The following is an 18,273-nucleotide window of genomic DNA, read 5'->3' on the forward strand; positions in this document are numbered from 1 at the left end:
TAATATTAAGCATATAATACATTTCAATTGCAGAAGGAATAAAGATAAAAAAACATATATTTAGATTTACATAAATTTCCAAGTGATTTGCCAAGAGACCTGTTTAATTATGCAATTCAGTTTTTTTTTATGATATACGACACTTAAGAATGTATAGTAAGAAGTAGTAAAATCGACTGTTTAAATATCATTGTCCATGTTAAGATTATATTAGTGAACCATAGGTCATTTAAGATCTCGACCAATAATGCCATCTCAATTCAAGGTCTAAGCGGTTTATTTATCTTTAATTGAAATCAACAAAAGTGTTAGCTTATGGCAAACATAAAGGAGGATAGGTAAAATAAAAGTGCGTATATGTCTAGAAAATATATTTTAGTACATCAAGTTCCAACAGACATTTATATTTGTTAATTAAAAATAAAAAATAAATGATAAACATCGTTGACGCCACGACACTCTGAATTCGACTATGATCGAAGAATCTCATAAAACATCTAAAAGTACCTACACTATACGAATCTAAATTTCTTCTAGCTTATCTTACAATAATTATACTAAAGCTGTGGACACGACTTACATAAAACGCATTAAAGCTGCAACTTCAACATAACAGATTCAACAATAACAATATTATTACAAAATCATAATAAATAATGTAGATTTTATTATTTTAACATCTCTTTTATACACTTATTTTATTCATTGACAGTTTAACATATGTATATATGTTGCGACAGCACGGACATAGTATTCGAACAATAGTCATTTACAAAATAATAAGTACTGCGTATTGTGTTGGTAATACATATTACGATTAAAGTCGGGGTTACTATATTCAAAAAATGATATTGCAGAGCAGAAATGTTATATTAACATTTACAATTTTAAAACAAATCAATGAAACAATAATGCCTGTCATCTGCCATATATCCTTGTACCATCCAACGCCACTAAATTACGCAAGGTAGACGGAATGAATCGTTTCTTGATTATAGTAATCGGACAATAGTCACAACTGTCAAATGTTAGTAAAATTATGGCGGCACTACATTTGGCATAACGTGTTCTAGTATTCGCATTATTTTACTTAATTTGCATAAATATGGAAAGTAACGCAAATATACACAAACTTATCAGTTTTTTTTTCACCGTCCACGCTTAATTTAATCAGTACTGTTGTAACTCTCTTGTTTTTGTGAATAAGTAAAGATTTTGGCATATTTGAGTTATTGGTGGATGAGGTATTTGTATATTTGCAAATAGACTAAATATATGAACAAAGGAAGCGGTATCGCTATACGAACAAGCCACGCCAAGTGAAGTGCCTTTAGACACTGACAGATAACATCCGCCATATTTGTTTTTCAATAAAGTCAGAGGCTAGATTAATAAAATGTCGAAGTCTATTGATTTTTTTAGTGTGTTAATAATGGCTACTAAAAACGGCTTGAAGTATATAAATATCAATAGAATTAGGCCACATCAATCAAATATTAAACTAGCTGCATGTGTCCACAACGTTACAATGACATCCAGAGATAATCTTAAAGTAAACTATACATTTGGCAACTCGCTTAGTCTATGTGTGGTGATATGCTCGGCGTAGGAAATCAAACCGTATTTCCTATTGATATTTAGTACAATATGCATATAAAATCACAATAAATTTATGATACAATTACATTTCTTTCGAGATATTTTTACAACGCACGATCCGTTACAATTTCTTAAAATAAGTGATTAGGCGAAACGAATAGTATGTTGAAAACTGCAGTTTGAAATTTGGCATTTTCCAAAGTCTCTTCTTGTCCTGCCATTTTGTTTTTATTTGCCAGCGCTATTTTTTATAACAATTAAAAAAGAGCGCTCGCTACTTCGTACGCATCGCAGAAATAGAACGTCAGAAAAGTGCCACACAAATTCGACCTTGAATTTTCGCAAAGATCTCATCGCGTCAATTTTCACAATGATATGCAATAGAAATAAAAAAAAAATACTCGAATTTGTGACTGATATTCTCTGATGCCAATATTAGTAATTATAACCCCTCACAAAATATTGCTATATAAGGCAGATGAAAATACGATAAGGTGTTTGTAATCGAAGTTCGAAGAGGACACTATAGGTCTTATACAGACTTTTTTTTGTAAAATAACAACTTGGTAAAACAAAACTAACCTCTGCATGCTATAGGAAATGATGAAACGTGATTTTACATTTTTTTGTGCACTAAAATAAAATAATTGTAGAATAATTAGGGATATGGTACAAGAATGGTATGCTTAACGTAAAAAGTGGTTAGACTTATAGAGGCCTCTTGAAAAATAACAAACTTTAATTACAAACATTACTTTAACAATATACGCATGAATTATACTAAATTTTCGATGTTCGCTAATAAACTTTAAAAATGTCCTAACATATTACCTATACACAACATTAACTTTTACTAAGCGTCTCAGTTACGTTTCGTGTTCTATCCCACTGAGATTATTGAGTTAACAAAATTTAAGCCGACATAAATGAAAAGCAGTTATGAAGGGGTTTACTGTGAGGCAAGATATGTTTATATATATTTCGTAAAACAGTCTAATTTTGGATGGATATACTTATATCAAAACATCATTAAATTATACATAATACCTAAACAATAAGCTAATATACGTTTTCATAATATAAACAATATTAAATGTCTTATATTAAACAATATTTTTACAAAAAAAAAATAATGATAAAAAATATGGCCACGAAAATTAAATGTATATAGTTCGTGGAATATAAAATTCCATAATGGTCGACAAGCGTACGCGCAATCGTGAGTGTCAATTAATCGCATTCTATCGCCGTACGGTGTATTGTACTCACGTGAAAATGTTATTATAAACTTACAATTTAAAAAATAAATGCACAATTTGCATATTACAAAACATAGAATTTTGCAAATAATAATAATATTTACATCACAATTTAAATTTTATTGACATAATATGGCTAAACATGAAACCTTGCGACGGAATGTCCAACGTTTGAAAATAGCTTTAGTATCTGTTCCTAATTTATTTATATTTTCTTGGTGTCTTGAAATTAATACATTTTATAGTGCTTTATAAATTTAACAAAAATATTTTCAAGTTAATGCATTTATGTTAAACTTAACAATATTAAGAAAAATATTATTTGTATCAAGAATTAATATTAAATTTATCTTTAAGAAACAAAAAAATTGTATCGTTCATACAAAAACTGCAATAATATTTGACAAAGATACTTGTAGTTACCAACAGTATAATATTTGATAAAGATACGCCACATAGTCGAAATTTAACGTTATTTCATAACTTACATCCCAATCGAGCTTACTTAGTTACTTAGCTTATGTCATATGGACTGATATGACAGTTGGGAACAACATTTTACATTAAGATATTATTTATTAAAAATTGAGTTAAATTATTATAGCGTATTCTCAATAGACATTCAAACGGTCTACTACATCTAAACATGCATTGATCGATGCATATAATAATTTTTCTATTATAATAGAAATTATTGCAAAATCGGTTTAGCTCTCTGATCGGCCGTGCTGAGTATTTTACAATAGTGTCTAAGCAGTGTTGCCAAATACTAAACAATTGGCCCCAAAATTAAAAATATATCGTGTAACCAAATGTTACCTCATCTGTTATTTTCTTTTATTATTATAAACTGTTTCCTTAGAAATATTAATTTCACTCTTTGTTTCCATAAGGTGACTGAAAGTTGATAACTATTAAAAAGGTGCTCATAGAATGGCAACACTGGAAGGAATACATTTGTCATAATGATTGGCATGATGAATATTAAAAACAGACACATACATATAAAAAAAAAATACAAAATAAATTATGTATTTACTATTTATAAACTATTAGAGTGAGTCAAAATCTTATCTTTGTTTTAAAATTTGTACAGTGTTTACGTAATTCATTATTTAGTACAAAATTATATTTCAATATTCAAAGAGTCACTAACTCATCTGAGTCATATAAATAGTAAAAAAAAAAGTTATATAACTCCAGCTTTCGTCCTAACCATTAATTAATAAAAAATATATGAACCAATAAATAGTTATTCAACTGATTTATCCGTCCCGAAAATATGCACACAGTTGCATAATCATCCTTTAACAACATCACGAGTCTGATGATGACGTTACACAACAAAATCGACAACAGTCATTCATCAGAAACAATACGAAGATTTAAATGATCACTGCATGCTTACTTTAGCAACTCGACCGCGTCAACGCATCAGAGCTGTATCAGTGGTAAGTCCTCGGCCAGTGGTCAGCAGGTGTTCTGGTCGTTTAGCTCGTGGATGAGGAGGGGGGTCGTGTCGGGGGTGAGGGCGGTGGGGGCAGTGGGGGGGCGCTGTGCTGCGATGCGCTCCAGCACGCACGAGGCTGAGAGACGAGCCTCCGCGTCGTGGTCCCAGCACTCTTCCATTGTATCGCAGATGACGGCTAGACCCTGGAATTAAATATTAATATGTTAAGCAGAAAAGTAGGATGAGTCTAGAAATAATTACAAAACAATGACGTATTTACGTACAGTAAACGTTTAGTGAGTTTTAAAATTCCGCACCATAATGTAAAGTGAAAGAATGTATGATCAGTCAAGTTCATATTACAGTCACATAAATATATTATAACAGTTGTCGCCCGCAGCTTCACTCGCGTTTTGGAGGACGGTTGTCAGTCCTCCTTTGAGATTCAAGCTCACTTCATGCCATATTTTACAAATAACGGTTCAATGCTTGCCGTGATATAGTATCAGACAGAGTTACTTTCGCATTTATTATATTAGTATGTATGATTTTATTCTTGGTGTTACAGTATGTTAACTGTAATACCATTTTTATTGTATAAATCAGTTCAATATTATAAATAAGAAAAAAAAAAAAAAAATTGATAAATTTTTGAAGTTGCATTTTTGACTTAATTTGAAAAAACTAAAAAGACGTGATAAATTAAAAATGATTAACTGTTGATGAATGATTTCTGTATCATGCCTATGGGGGTTAAAATTATCGCAAATAGTCATCCCTATTACCTCCTAACGGGAATACATCGATTTACTAATAATCCTGAATATACTGAATGGTCAATGTAAGTATGACTTTTAATATAAGCACTATTAATGATTAGGCGTTACTTACTGGATGGTCGCGCCACTGAGGTGGTATGTGCGGCCTTAGCTTTCTCTGAACCACAGCTTCTTGCATTTCCTCGAGGCCTGGATGTGAACCCACCTCTTCTTCCAGCGGAAGCCGATACTGCGCTGTTGGTTCTATGTTTCCATCTTTGCATCTATATTATGACATAATAAATTATAATTATGAAAGGCAACCAATTATAACATATTTATTGGAAACAAAAATTATATAAAATATATCTAATGAGTTTGATATCAGTTCTTTTTCGCAAAATCTCTATTTTGAATTGGTGACAACTTAATGTTTTAATCGTATTGTAATCTGATGATTCAAGAGAACTTTTTTCTTTAATTAAACATTGTCCAGACATGTTGTATCTTTGGTATATCTTTAAATCATGATTTAGTTTATTTTTCATGTACCTGTACGTTTTTATTCCAAATCTGTAGTTATGATTCATAAGAGCTTGTAAATGATTCTGAATGAAGTATTCACGAGTGGAAGAGTTTTGTGTTACGTGTGTGCCGGTGGTTACCACCAACAAACCAATAATTCTACCGCCAATCAGCAATCTACTCTGAATAGTTGGCAGTGTAGAGAGTTGTGTATATATCTTACAATGACCACCTCTATAGGGAAGGTGACTACTTACCGATAGGTGGCCATAGTGCTTGTCATGCTTAAACCCATGGTATTGTGTAGGTACAAACAAGTTTTTAAACTTACCGCGATGATATTTCCCACAGAACGAGCGCACACGCATACATGTCTATTCTCAGGAAGGCATCCTTGGTGAAATTGATGGCTCCGTCCAGCACCTCGGGCGCCATGTAGCGCCTCGTGCCGACTTGTCCGTGCGCGTCGCCGCAGCCGTGCCCCGCCACGAACACCAACGCCAGACCGAAGTCGGCTATACATGCGCTCAAGTCCGTCTTCAGTAAGACATTCTTTGATTTGAAATCTCGGTGCGCTATCGCCGGTTTCCCGCCGTCTTCCTCGTGCAGGTGGGCGAGACCACGCGCCACCGAAGCTGCGACACGCCACGCTTCGGGCCACGTTAAGGTGTGACCTTTCAGGTAATCGCATAAGGAGCCCTAGAAAGCAAAATATTCATCTATTATACTGCATAAAAAAATACCTGCATCATTCATACAATTGAGTTGAGAAGTGACAAGCAACATACCCAATATTTAAAAAAAATATACAATCATTGCAACACACTGCATTTTTACTAATATTATAGAAAAAACATTTTTGTTTTAAATACTATGTAACTATGCTTTATGTACATTCGTGACATCCTTATCAGGCATACATATGTATGACAAATTTGTTTGATTTTATCAATACGCCCCATAGCTATTATTGTAATTGTTTTATTAATAGAAACAAATGAATGATGTAATGTTATATTTATACCTTCTCATGATAGGCAGTGATGAGCCAATATTCGGCTTGCAAATTATCTCCCATTTTATCAACTCCAATGTAGTGTAATATATCTGGGTGGTCCATGCGGGGCAATCTGTAAATTTCCTGCTCTGCCAGCCACGATTGCTTATCTTGCAACGGAAACACTTTAACGGCAACGTCTCGCTGTCCGAGTTTCGCTCTCCAAACTGCCCCAAATCGGCCACGAGCTCGTACTTCGCACAGAGTCACTTGACTCAGCAGGCCACCTGTTTCGTTCTCCATCCCCGCCCCAGCTGACGGTGGTCTCGACAAGGAGGCTTCAGCGCTGCCCAGTTCGGCGAATGAGCTCCCCTTACGTTTTCTATACAAGAGGTAACATCCCACTAAAATAGCAAATAGTAGAAACAGAGGTGTCAATGTGTAGGCTATAACAGCTTTCGTATCATCCTCGGAAGTCGGTAAAGGAGATGCCGGGATGCGTTCTGGAGGTAGTTCGGTCGGTGCTGCCATTCCAGCTTCTAGTCCCGGAAACGTTGCGTTTTCATTGCACATGTCCCCTTCGCAACAGCAATGAAGTAGAGGAAGTTTCATATTATGGAGTCTACAATTGGAAGCCCTATCGTTACACGCGACGGTGTCGAGGAAGCACCCTTTTACTTTTACTGTTGCTTTGTTCGTTATGTTATCAAATTGCCAAACAACGAAGCAATGGTTGCTCTTGTCTGTCTCTATGGGCATGCATTGTTCCATTACTACAGTCCGCGGGGGACACGTTGTATTTTGCGTGTTGTAGCATGGCGGTGGTATGCTGTCGTTAAAGAATTCGCAGTAACGTGTATCGACTCCACCCTCTTTAGGTCGTGGTGGTAAATTCTCATCCGATGGGGGGGCAGCTTGTACTGCATTGATCATTGTTCCATGCATGCCTAGAAATAAAACAATTAGTTTTAATTTAATATAAAGTTCTATAATCGCTAATAATTTAATATTTCGTTATTCATCTTTATTGAAGATACATTTATGTTATTTTTTGCACAATAATACATGGTGGTTAAAGCCTTATGTCTTTAATCTTAAATTGAAAAAAATAATTATGTATGTCAGTTTAAGAATAAGTTAATCTTTATTGTAAAATTCTGTGCAGTAGGTATAGTTAAATTTAGAATGGTGATCCAGAAAACATCTTGACAATTGAAACTTGAAGGGTGAACTTAAGGTACTATAATTTTATATATATATTATATATATATATATTTTATAACTGACTCAATTGACAATGTTTAATTTCTTTTTACAGTAAATATTGAGACTTATTTATCAAAGTATATAGTTAAAGTATATATATATATATATATATATATATATATATATATATACAAACATAAATATATTTTGAATATAAAAGTAATATGAAGATATAATTTATCTTAGAACCAATTAAAATATACTTTATTCAAGTAGGCTTTCACAAGCATGTTTTATGTTTTTGGATCATCATTTAACAAACTATATTAAGTGTCTATAATCAAATCTAAACCGACACTACTTGTTAGAATAGTTGAAATAATTTGCAAACACAAATTAAAAACTAGCAATTACAGTAGGGCTGAATCTTAACCCAACCTTTTTCACAATTTCTACAATTGTTATTCCACTAAGCTTTTTTGACCTATCAAAGCTAAGAAAAATAATTAAAAAAATATCATTTGTTATGTTTTTTATATGCTCACCTGTTGTTAAAAAAGTTAACTTTCATTATAAATGTTTAGATATCATAAACCATTAGAAATGGAACTCTGTTTCATGTAACAACATTATCTCACTTGAGCAATGTTTAAAGCAGTTTAATATATAAACTACAACTTATAAGATTAAAATAATTAAAATATAAAAAATAAAAACTGACTCCACACTTATTTTTAGCCATATAGTCAAAGATTGCCAGTTCAAACCCCACCAAGGTTTCATTTGTGTTTATAATTTGATTCATACTCAGCAGGAAACTAAAACATTGTGAAGAAAATTACATGTGTATCCACCAACCCATACTGGAAAAGTGTGGTGGAATTCAAACCTATACATGAGAGGACAAATTTGCTTAAGGGTGTAACATTGAACTGGCTACTATTTTATTGTCATCTATCATATAAGCCTTAAAGGTTTAATATAGTTTCCGAGGCTGGTGATGCATTAACGATAAATGTAGTAACATATCTTACAGTACGAATTTCCTTGGATGGTGGCGACCCATGTTTAAATGTATAAATAGGTATACATATTTTTTTAATAATAACAAATTCCTCTATTACCTATTTTTTTCAAGCCCTTGAAGAATTAACAAAACAAATAATGAGACAACATTAGAATTGTAATTATGGAATATTTTTCTTTTATAAATAAACTTTTATATAAATATATCAATATAATACTATTTATGAAGTAAAATACTCATATATTTTTTTTTGTTGTGTTTGTAAGAAACTTACTGTAATCATTGTATTTATTATTCAGAATATAACTAGAATTACTGACAAAAGTTACATGTATAAAATTTTACTAAACTCACACATACACAAATTCGGAATTGAACATATACATGACCTAAAACTAAATCAATCCTCTTCATTAAAATTTCATGACTACATCTGATTGTATATCGAGAGTATCAATTGGATAATTGGTTAAGGAATGTTTGTTACACTTTGGTTTACTTACCCAAAACTATGAAAGATATAAACAATAAATTCTTAGAAGCCATCGTGAAAGGGGCGCAGGCGGGATTAGGCACCACCGCCCGAACGGTCGCGACAATCCAATGTTATTTTTATACACAGCCCCGACATCAAAGGTCTATTTAAGAAACCTCCAATATAAGTACATGACAGACCGTCAGCTAAACAACGCACATAAAAATATCACTCTTAACTCACTTCACTGAAAACACAATAAAACTGCCCCAAATATTATATGTCACCGATCAAATCTTAACCTAAACAATGAGATTATTGCTGTGATTGAGTCGAGATTTTGTAAAAATAATAGAACAAATAACTAATCAAATCACAAGCTTCGCTTTTTTTTTTGACGTTTTAGATCGCAGTCGTATACCGGGTTGCCAGTTTCTTGACTAATCAAAAGTCACTACCTATTGGATATAGTATTTTTAGTATCTTTTAATATTTACTTAATTATAATCTAAATTACTTTGGTATGGTCTAATAAATATTTTATTATGTAAGTAGCAAAAAATTTAATACATTGTATTAAAAATAAATGTATTTTACATATATTTAATTTTATTGTATAAAATTGGGACAATATATTTTTATTCAACAATTTTATATCTAAGGATATACTCTACCCTACCCATTGAATTTTATTATCTTCTTTGATAATATTTTGTTTTTGTATGTAAAGCTTTTTTTCTTTGGAATTTATAATAATCACATTTCTAGTGACTTCAATAAATTAATTTACTGAATAGCATTCACGAATAAAAACATATTATTTATTGATTAATTTTGTACATGTATTTATATTTATTACTAAACCTTACTTTTTATTACTTAACCTTGTAGGGGTTGGTGAGAAATAAAAACAATGTTGTTTTGTATAAAAATGTTTTTAATCATATTTTAAAGATATACAAATTCATATCAGTTAACATTTTGTTGCAAAGTAATACTTAACAGGACTGAAATTAAAGTTACTATCACAGACATTATTTGAGACACGGTGAAATCTCTTTTGAAAATACAACTTACAAGCACATGTGTACTGATGTTGTTCTTGAAGTTTCTTCATTTGTGACCATGAGGGATCAGTTTTTTTTATATCTAATAGCTGCAATATTGCTTCACTGTCAAAAGTTTTGAATGGGCAGCTGCCTTCAGTAAAGCCTTGCAAACGTAAGCAGTTTCCAGATGAATAACTTTTTTTACCACCCTCTAATCCATATAAGTGCCTTATTCCATAAATAAATTTCTTCTCATCATTTTTCCAACTATGGCAACATTTATGTTTACCATTAGGGACTTGTTGGTATTCATTTCTCCAAAATTTTACAGCCTCTTCCACCGGCATACCAATGTCTTTTAAAAATAAACTATAAGAGAATCTCTGATTGTGTGATAATCTGTGCTTATTTCGTAGACTTTGATGGAAGTTAAGCATACAAGGGGGAAAGTGTTTAGAACAATTATCAACTTCATTACTTGTTAAAATATTATTCTCAGAATTATTTAATATTGGAATTTCTTTTCTGACTAATCTCCTGATGTCAATTATCCTTGGATCATTGTGTAAGCTATCTAAATTTGTTCGAGACAATCTATTTCTAAGATTGTCTTTAAATAATTGTATTAAGTAAATCTTCCATTTGCTACAAGGTATATAAGCTATGCCATGTTTAATTTCGACTTGTCTCTTAGCTATAAATGTGAGGCAATGTTTAAAATATACTTTTATTGAATGTAGGGAACAGTTTTCGACACATGTATCAGAGCAGATATGATGTACAACATGCTTTAATATTAAATGTTGACAAAGTGAACTGAGAGAATTAAGAAAATTTAAATTTGTTGGATGTTTTCTAATAATACGAAGAAGTTTTTTAGCAAAACATCTCAAATCATAGGCAGCAAGTGTTTTTAATCTGTGTATAAACAATGATTCTTCAGCTTTTATGAAAAACTGTGTAAATTCCGAGTTACCTTCTAAAATAACTATGATACAAAGCATATAATGGCCCACAGTATCATACACACTTCCTTCCATAACATATTCGTTGTAAACGATGTTTTGCTTCTTAATAAAACTCTTTAAAAAATCCAATCTCTTAATAACTATATTTTCTAACAAATATATTGGTAAGTCGCCTTTTACCGGAGTTAAATAAAAAAAAGACATACCCGGAGCACATATAGGGTAAAAGAGATATCAAAATATTTTACAAGAATAATGTTTGACTATTATATTTCTATTCTATGATTAAAAACATTCGAAAAAACTTATTTAATGTACGTACTTGTCAGATGTCAAATAATAACAGTCAAGTCAACTAGTGCTGGGAGTTTTTTTCAGAAACGGTTTTAAGAACTAGTTACTTTATAAAGAACGAACGAACTGTTTCTTGATTTAAAACGAACGAGACGACACTCTGCACCAGCGGCTGTCGTTTTGGTACTTGAGTCAACAGATTACGGTTAGTGATAATCGTTAATCGATATAATTGTATAAACGATATTAATAATAATAATAATAATATGTTTATTTCAAGAAATTAGATCCCATAGTTTTGTTAGTAGAATGTAACTTATATTTAAATGTTAGTAAATTTATAAACTATTTCAATTACAAAAATTAAAAATCAATACGATAGCTGGGAGCATGCAGTCCACAGCAATACAACATATAGGTCTATACAGTCTAGTCTTCCTGCTATCATTTTTAGGATGTTGTTTGGGCTGTCACGCACTCGCTGTACAAGAGATGCCGCTCTCCTCCTCATTATAGTCCAAAAGCAGTGTACGCGAGCCTCTGCAAACATGGTGGAGGCACTGCAAGAACGAGACAGCCCCATCAGCACCCTAAAAGCGTCATTGTATTGAACACGAAGGGCTCCATATGCTCGTTTCGTATAATTCCTCCACAAAGAACAGGTGTAGAAAGTATTACAAAAAGCTCTAAACAATGTAATTTTCACCTCTTTTGCACACTTACCAAACCTGCGGAATATCATGTTAGCTCTGGCCGACAGAGCCCTTCGTTCTCGTTCAATATCCATATTGTCCTTGAGATCTGGGGTGAGTATATGGCCGAGATACTTAAATGTATGAACTCTTTCTAAGGGTACCGAATTAAGCTGTATGATAGGCACTTCAATATTTCTCCCCTCAGATTTGCTCTCAAAGACCATGTACTGACTTTTCTTCGCATTATATATCAGTCCATGTTGAGTTGCATATTCCTCACATTTTTTTAAAAGTGACCTTATACCACAGACCGAGGCACTCAGCAGCACCATGTCGTCAGCGTAGCTCAAATTATTTAGGCACACTCCATCTATGTGACAACCAACAACATATTACGTACATGTTTTTTTTTTTTTAATTATATCCAATATTCTGTTACAATATTTTAAATTCCAACTTTCTTTTTTAATAAATTACGCAGTCTAGATTCATCTAGATAGTTTTATGGTGATTGTAAAAAGCTGGCGAGGCAAAGGTTTATCTCTAATTCCAAATAATATGTTTGTGCCGTTTTGTGTAGTTGAATATCATTAAAGTAATAACGCAATAATAAATTTAAGTACAGTATATTAAAATTGCAGTAGTTATTTTTAAGTTTTCGTATATATTTAAGTTCTCAATGTCAATAAATTATTATACTATCGATTATTTGATTATAATGCACATCTCTAGATCATACATCACTTTGACAAAAACAGGCTGGGCTGCCAGATAGCATTCCAGATAGTCCCTTTTATATCCAGCTTATAAATATAATTGATTTTGTATGAAATCAAATATTAACCGTCCTAAAACAGAAGACTTTCGAAAGTAGCAAAAAAAAAGGTCAATCGTTGTGTACAGCTGTCTAACGACTTTTCTGGTAAATATAAAAAATATATATAAAAGATTTGATTGAAGCCCTATACAATTACAATTAAAGAATAAACATAAAAACTTTTCTATCCTATACTAATATACTAACATTATAAATGCAAAAGTAAATCTGTCTGTCTTTATTGATTTCGAATGTTTTCTTCATTGTAGGGGCGTAAATGGTCTTCGTGGAAATTTGGACTCAACAGTTAAGCAGCACCATCACACGAAACGCACGCATATATGTACTGTATGAATAAAGATAATTTTAAAATGTATTTTTTTATATTTATGTGATATTGAATCTACTCTTGGTTGTCCTATTGAAAATAAAATGCACTTAAAACTCAAAAAGCTAACACAATATTTAGCTGAAGCTAATAATTTAAGTCACTTAGGTATTTTTATCTCATATGTGTAGGTGGTCTAGCAAACAGGTTATCTGATGATTAATGTAAATGTAAGGGGAAGTTTGGTGATTAGAGGAACCACGTATTATTAGGTTTCTTATTTGCCCGTCAGCCTATCAATAGGTACAAGGAGACAAAAATAATCTAGGAACCAAAATTGTTTAGCTATATTATTTATATGTAGAAAATTATTAAGTAGTACTCGTTATCTATCAGTGTGATATATCGGTGTTGTCTGTAAATGATTGCTATCACATAATTAGTATATTTAAATTATGCCTTTCGCTTGTTGATAAAATGACGTTAAATTCGTGAAATTAAGATATAGTATTATTTTCACTTTTCCTGTAACTAAGTATATAATATTTCACCCTCGATTTATTATTTATATAGATATATAGTAAATTAAACCTAAGCTCATCTTATCTATCATATGATGGCGCATTAGCAGAATGTTTTTATTTTTTGCTGCGGTGGCATTAATAATATTGTTGTACCAAAGGGTTTTGATAGACAGTCAGACAGGCAGACACACGGACAACAAAGTGACCTTATACCCTTATACCTCCTTTTTCGTCATCACGTGGTTGACGTCCCCCATATAGAATAGTTTGATCCTCGGCTGCACCTTATGCACATCAAGCGCCCGGGTCGCCGCGGAGTTCTGGCGATCTCTCTAAAATATTTAAAGACCTCCTGAGATCTCTTACCGATGGTTCAAGATTTGATCATGTTTTCCACCATGAATTAAGAGGGGCCTGATTCTCATTTAATGTATTCATTTACCCAGTATGATTAGACAAATTGTTAATATTATCAACAAGAATATATAGCTGTAACCCAGTTAAATACCACCGATTGCAATCACTTTTCATTTTATAAAAATGGATACAAATGTAGAGAAAATATATATATCTGTTTACGGTGAACAAAAAAGAACAAATTATTATGTAAAGTATGTACCTATATGTACTTAGGCTATAATATACATATATGACAATAATTTCTAGTGCAGGCCCTGTTCATATCATACTAGTGGGTCGCCCTCGAAACTTCGCGCTTATTCAATATTTTTTTAGGAATTTCCAAACCTATATGACAGGGTTCATTTTGATTTCATTTCATTGCAAACTGCATATCACTCATCTACATTTGGCGCCAAAATGTTAAATTTTTTTTTTTTTTTATCTTAAATGTTCTTATATAGTGTTTGTTTAGTTATTAGTTCAGTTAGAATTGGAGTTTATTGATAACAATTTAATTTAATTTTATGTATGTCGTAGTAGTTTAGTATGTTTTTTATATAACCATAGCGCCTATCTGTAACCGGCCAATATATTTTTATTTTTAAAAGTTTATTAAACAATTATTTCTTAAATCGCAACAATTTAGTAAATTGCAATCAAGAATCCTCTTTTTTCTGTACATCTACGTCTGGAGCTCTTCAAAATGAGACCAAAAGCGATTTTTTATGTGCTTTAGTTATTGTCCCATAATCACTGGGACAAAAATCGACTTCCGCTATTAACATACACGATTTTTACTATTATAACATCTTCTTAAACTTAAAAAGTGAATAAAATTCTAAAATGTACCAAGTTCATCTTACCAACACTTGTCTCTTAAAATGTCCCAGTTTCCACCCTTTGTAAGACTGATTTGACAGTAAAATTTTACCCCTGAATTATTAATATTCATGCATTGCAGTCGACGCTTAACAACAGGCAGATCAATAATTTTACCTTGACACCACATTGCAAGTCAAGAAATTTCTCATGTCACCTGCATGCATTAAATTCTTTCTTTTGTCTTATTTGAAGTTCTTGACCAAACAATTGATAGTTGATACGCTAGTATTATGTATCTTTTTTTTTTTAATCTTGTTTATTTTATTAGTCATACGTCAAGTGATTAAGTTGACTTAAAAATAATAACAATACTTTTTATACTCTAGGTGTTACGTTAACAGTTGGGATTACTACTTATTGAGAATTTTTATAATAGTCATATCTAAGATTCAATGAATATTATGTAAAACTTAAATAACTGTTTTATTCACTAGGATGCAATTTTGAAGGCTGAGTGAGCCAGTGTAAATATAGGCACGGGGGACATACCATCTTAGTTCTTTAGATATGAGGAAGTGGTGGTAAGAGGACGGTCATCCTTCAAACCAGAATACGACTATACTAAGTATTGCTGTTTGGCGTAGAATATCTAATAACTGGGTTGTGCTTAACCGGTAAATGCCACAAAGTAACATCGTAACGACTTTAAAAAATGAAACCGCTTACGACGCCGAGTGTTAAACTACCGGTCGATACGAAGATCGGGTATTTTTTGGTTTTAGAGAACCTTGTTTTGTTTTGTTCGTTTCATATTTCAGTTAGGATACTATCTTATAAATATTTCCTTCACACAGAACACGTCACGTAGATTTTATTTATTAAATGGGACTCGGGTTCGGTGTGTGTACTTTATTATTTAGGTGAACTTAGGAAATTTGTATTCTACCGGTGTCAGCAAACATTACAGAGTCCCTAGCTCGATGCCTTTATTGAAAAAGAGTTTTTAGAGATATATCTATTAGAAACTCGCTACACTTACTCGTTAATCAATTCACGTCGAGGTTACTTGTTCAAGCAATGAATATATTCGACTGAGAGCCAGTGTTCCGCAGACTTACAAACTCTATATTAATGTCTATGCCAAACTCTATATAAACCGCCATTTCCCCAATGGCAGGTGAAGCAGTACATGCTTTACCTACAAAATGTTTACGAATGAATAATTTATGTTAAGAATGTCATTTATAATTGTGAAATGTATTTTGTAGAATAAATTAAAATTTATAATAACCTTCCGAAAAATTAATAATGTATTTTTTATATATTTTATAATTATAAAAGATAAATAGTGATATAATCGTTGATAAATTATAAATAATAATTATAAAAAAACTCAATTAAAAATTTTTACCATTTAAGTACCTTAAAATACATAATATTAATTAAAAAGTCTTAATATCTTATTAATGAATTAAAATTAGACTCATAAACTGCATCAAAGTTCATAATTACTTTCGAATTAATCATATTTTTGATAAGCATGAAAACTTTTTAGGTTAAACTAAATGAAAATGTCGAGACTGTCCATTAAGTATAAAAATTAAAAATAGAAATGCAGTAAATGATAAAATTATAGCCGAGAAAAAAAATGTATGCATAGTCTCAAATTCGTGTGTTAGAGTCAAGTTTTAAAATAATTATTTTTGTTATTTTTTGTTTTTGTGATATAAATTATTATTATCAATTAAAATTATTATTAGCCTTTTAAATTCAACGAAAGTTTATTAACCATAAATATATACCTCTTTCGAACAAGCCGCTCAAATCGTGGCATTAGTGCGGCAAACCTTAGATCAACGAGCTTGTATGAAATTCAAAATTTAAATCAGTCTATCGTTCCCAGAGTATACCGAAGGTTTGTGAGAAACGATCTTACAAAAGGAGCCTCAGTACCGGCAGGAGTCCGTCACCATCCGTTTTGACGACCGATTTATTGTTTCATCTTCCCAACGAAACATACTGGCCGCCAAAAAATCGACCCACCTACATTTTTTGTAAAAAAGCTATCGCATGGCTAAAAAATATAAATATGTGGTAGTGTAACTACCACATATTTATATTTTTTACATTAATAATGAAAAAACTGCAATTGTAGGATTGTCAAAAACAGAAATAGGGCGCAAAAAATAGGTTTTTAGGTAAAAATGTGACAAAAGACGAAAACATAAAATTCTACGTAATTTTATTTTTTTGTGTACAAAACGATTATGCTGTTTGTTTTTAAATATGGGTGCCTAAATCTTACTTTATTAGCGAGTGTTTCCTCCTCTTATCACATGAGACTCCAGAATGTCCGTTATGTAAGATTCAGCTTTAACAGCACGATTACGGAAAAAAACCAGCTTAGTACGTCCCGTCAAAGAAATACCTCCCCAAAACATTGTAGTGCCTCCACCAAACCGGACTGTTTCTCGAACGTAACACTGAGTGTAGCGTTCTCCTGGCCTTCGCATGACGTTACGTCGTCCATCAGAGCCTACTAGAGACATTCGGCTTTCATCACTGAACAATACTGTCTCCCATTGGTCCAGTGTCCAATCGACGTGCTGTCAAGCAAATTGTAATCTCGCTTGTCGATGGGATGCTGTGAGTTTTGGTCCTGTCGTTGGCTTGTGAGGGGTTAAGTTTTGCTCTCGAAGTCTTCTTCTTACAGTATTTTCACTCACATACACTCCACGACTTTCTCGGAGTCTACCTTGAACGTCAACAGCCGAAAGATGTCGGTTTCTTAAAGACGTCAAAGCAATATAACTTTCATCGGTCGGGTTCGTGACACGCCCTCTGCCAGATCCTGGTCTCCGGCGATCCTCCCCCGTCTCCCAGTAACGTTTATACACTCTTCGCACTGCTGAACGACTTAATTTTAGTCTTCTAGCCACATTTCGCTGACTTAACCCCTCACGAATAAGAGCTACGACTTGAGCAGCTTCTGCTTCAGTAGTATCCATTTTTTATGGTTAAAACTTATTAAAATTATTGATCCAACAAAGTTTTATACACTTAATCAATAATAAAAAT

The 18,273-nt window shown here is 32.2% G+C and overlaps 3 protein-coding genes across 3 annotated transcripts; all 3 read right to left on the reverse strand.

The window, feature by feature from the left end:
* Nucleotides 1-383: 383 nt before the first annotated feature.
* Nucleotides 384-9,704, reverse strand: LOC125067544 (activin receptor type-2A-like). The gene is made up of 5 exons (XM_047676205.1): nucleotides 9,325-9,704; nucleotides 6,616-7,535; nucleotides 5,923-6,290; nucleotides 5,200-5,350; nucleotides 384-4,511 (listed from the first exon to the last, which is right to left on the reverse strand). Exons 1-5 carry the CDS (start codon nucleotides 9,365-9,367, stop codon nucleotides 4,329-4,331), a joined length of 1,665 nt encoding a protein of 554 aa, XP_047532161.1. The 5' UTR covers nucleotides 9,368-9,704; the 3' UTR covers nucleotides 384-4,328.
* A 565-nt stretch (nucleotides 9,705-10,269) lies between these two features.
* Nucleotides 10,270-11,621, reverse strand: LOC125067495 (DNA primase large subunit-like). Its single transcript, XM_047676154.1, has one exon. It carries the CDS (start codon nucleotides 11,515-11,517, stop codon nucleotides 10,270-10,272), a length of 1,248 nt encoding a protein of 415 aa, XP_047532110.1. The 5' UTR covers nucleotides 11,518-11,621.
* An 89-nt stretch (nucleotides 11,622-11,710) lies between these two features.
* On the reverse strand, nucleotides 11,711-18,203 carry LOC125067496. The gene is made up of 3 exons (XM_047676156.1): nucleotides 18,146-18,203; nucleotides 12,331-12,672; nucleotides 11,711-11,793 (listed from the first exon to the last, which is right to left on the reverse strand). The coding sequence occupies exons 1-3, from the start codon at nucleotides 18,201-18,203 to the stop codon at nucleotides 11,711-11,713; spliced, it is 483 nt and encodes a 160-aa protein (XP_047532112.1).
* Nucleotides 18,204-18,273: the final 70 nt, after the last annotated feature.

The sequence above is a fragment of the Vanessa atalanta genome, chromosome 11 (genome assembly GCF_905147765.1).
Source record: "Vanessa atalanta chromosome 11, ilVanAtal1.2, whole genome shotgun sequence".
Classification (NCBI taxonomy): domain Eukaryota; kingdom Metazoa; phylum Arthropoda; class Insecta; order Lepidoptera; family Nymphalidae; genus Vanessa; species Vanessa atalanta.

Coding starts and splice junctions, on each gene's coding strand:
- LOC125067495 (XM_047676154.1), bottom strand. CDS start 11,517: ATGTCTTTTTTTTATTTAACTCCGGTAAAAGGCGACTTACCAATATAT.
- LOC125067544 (XM_047676205.1), bottom strand. CDS start 9,367: ATGGCTTCTAAGAATTTATTGTTTATATCTTTCATAGTTTTGG. Junction 5,351..5,922: donor CTGTGGGAAATATCATCGCG/GTAAGTTTAAAA, acceptor GTCATAATATAG/ATGCAAAGATGGAAACATAG. Junction 4,512..5,199: donor CTCAGTGGCGCGACCATCCA/GTAAGTAACGCC, acceptor ATTTAATTCCAG/GGTCTAGCCGTCATCTGCGA.
- LOC125067496 (XM_047676156.1), bottom strand. CDS start 18,203: ATGGATACTACTGAAGCAGAAGCTGCTCAAGTCGTAGCTCTTATTCGT. Junction 12,673..18,145: donor TCTTATTCGTGAGGGGTTAA/GTCAGCGAAATG, acceptor GTTGTCACATAG/ATGGAGTGTGCCTAAATAAT. Junction 11,794..12,330: donor CATGATATTCCGCAGGTTTG/GTAAGTGTGCAA, acceptor TGTTGACTCAAG/TACCAAAACGACAGCCGCTG.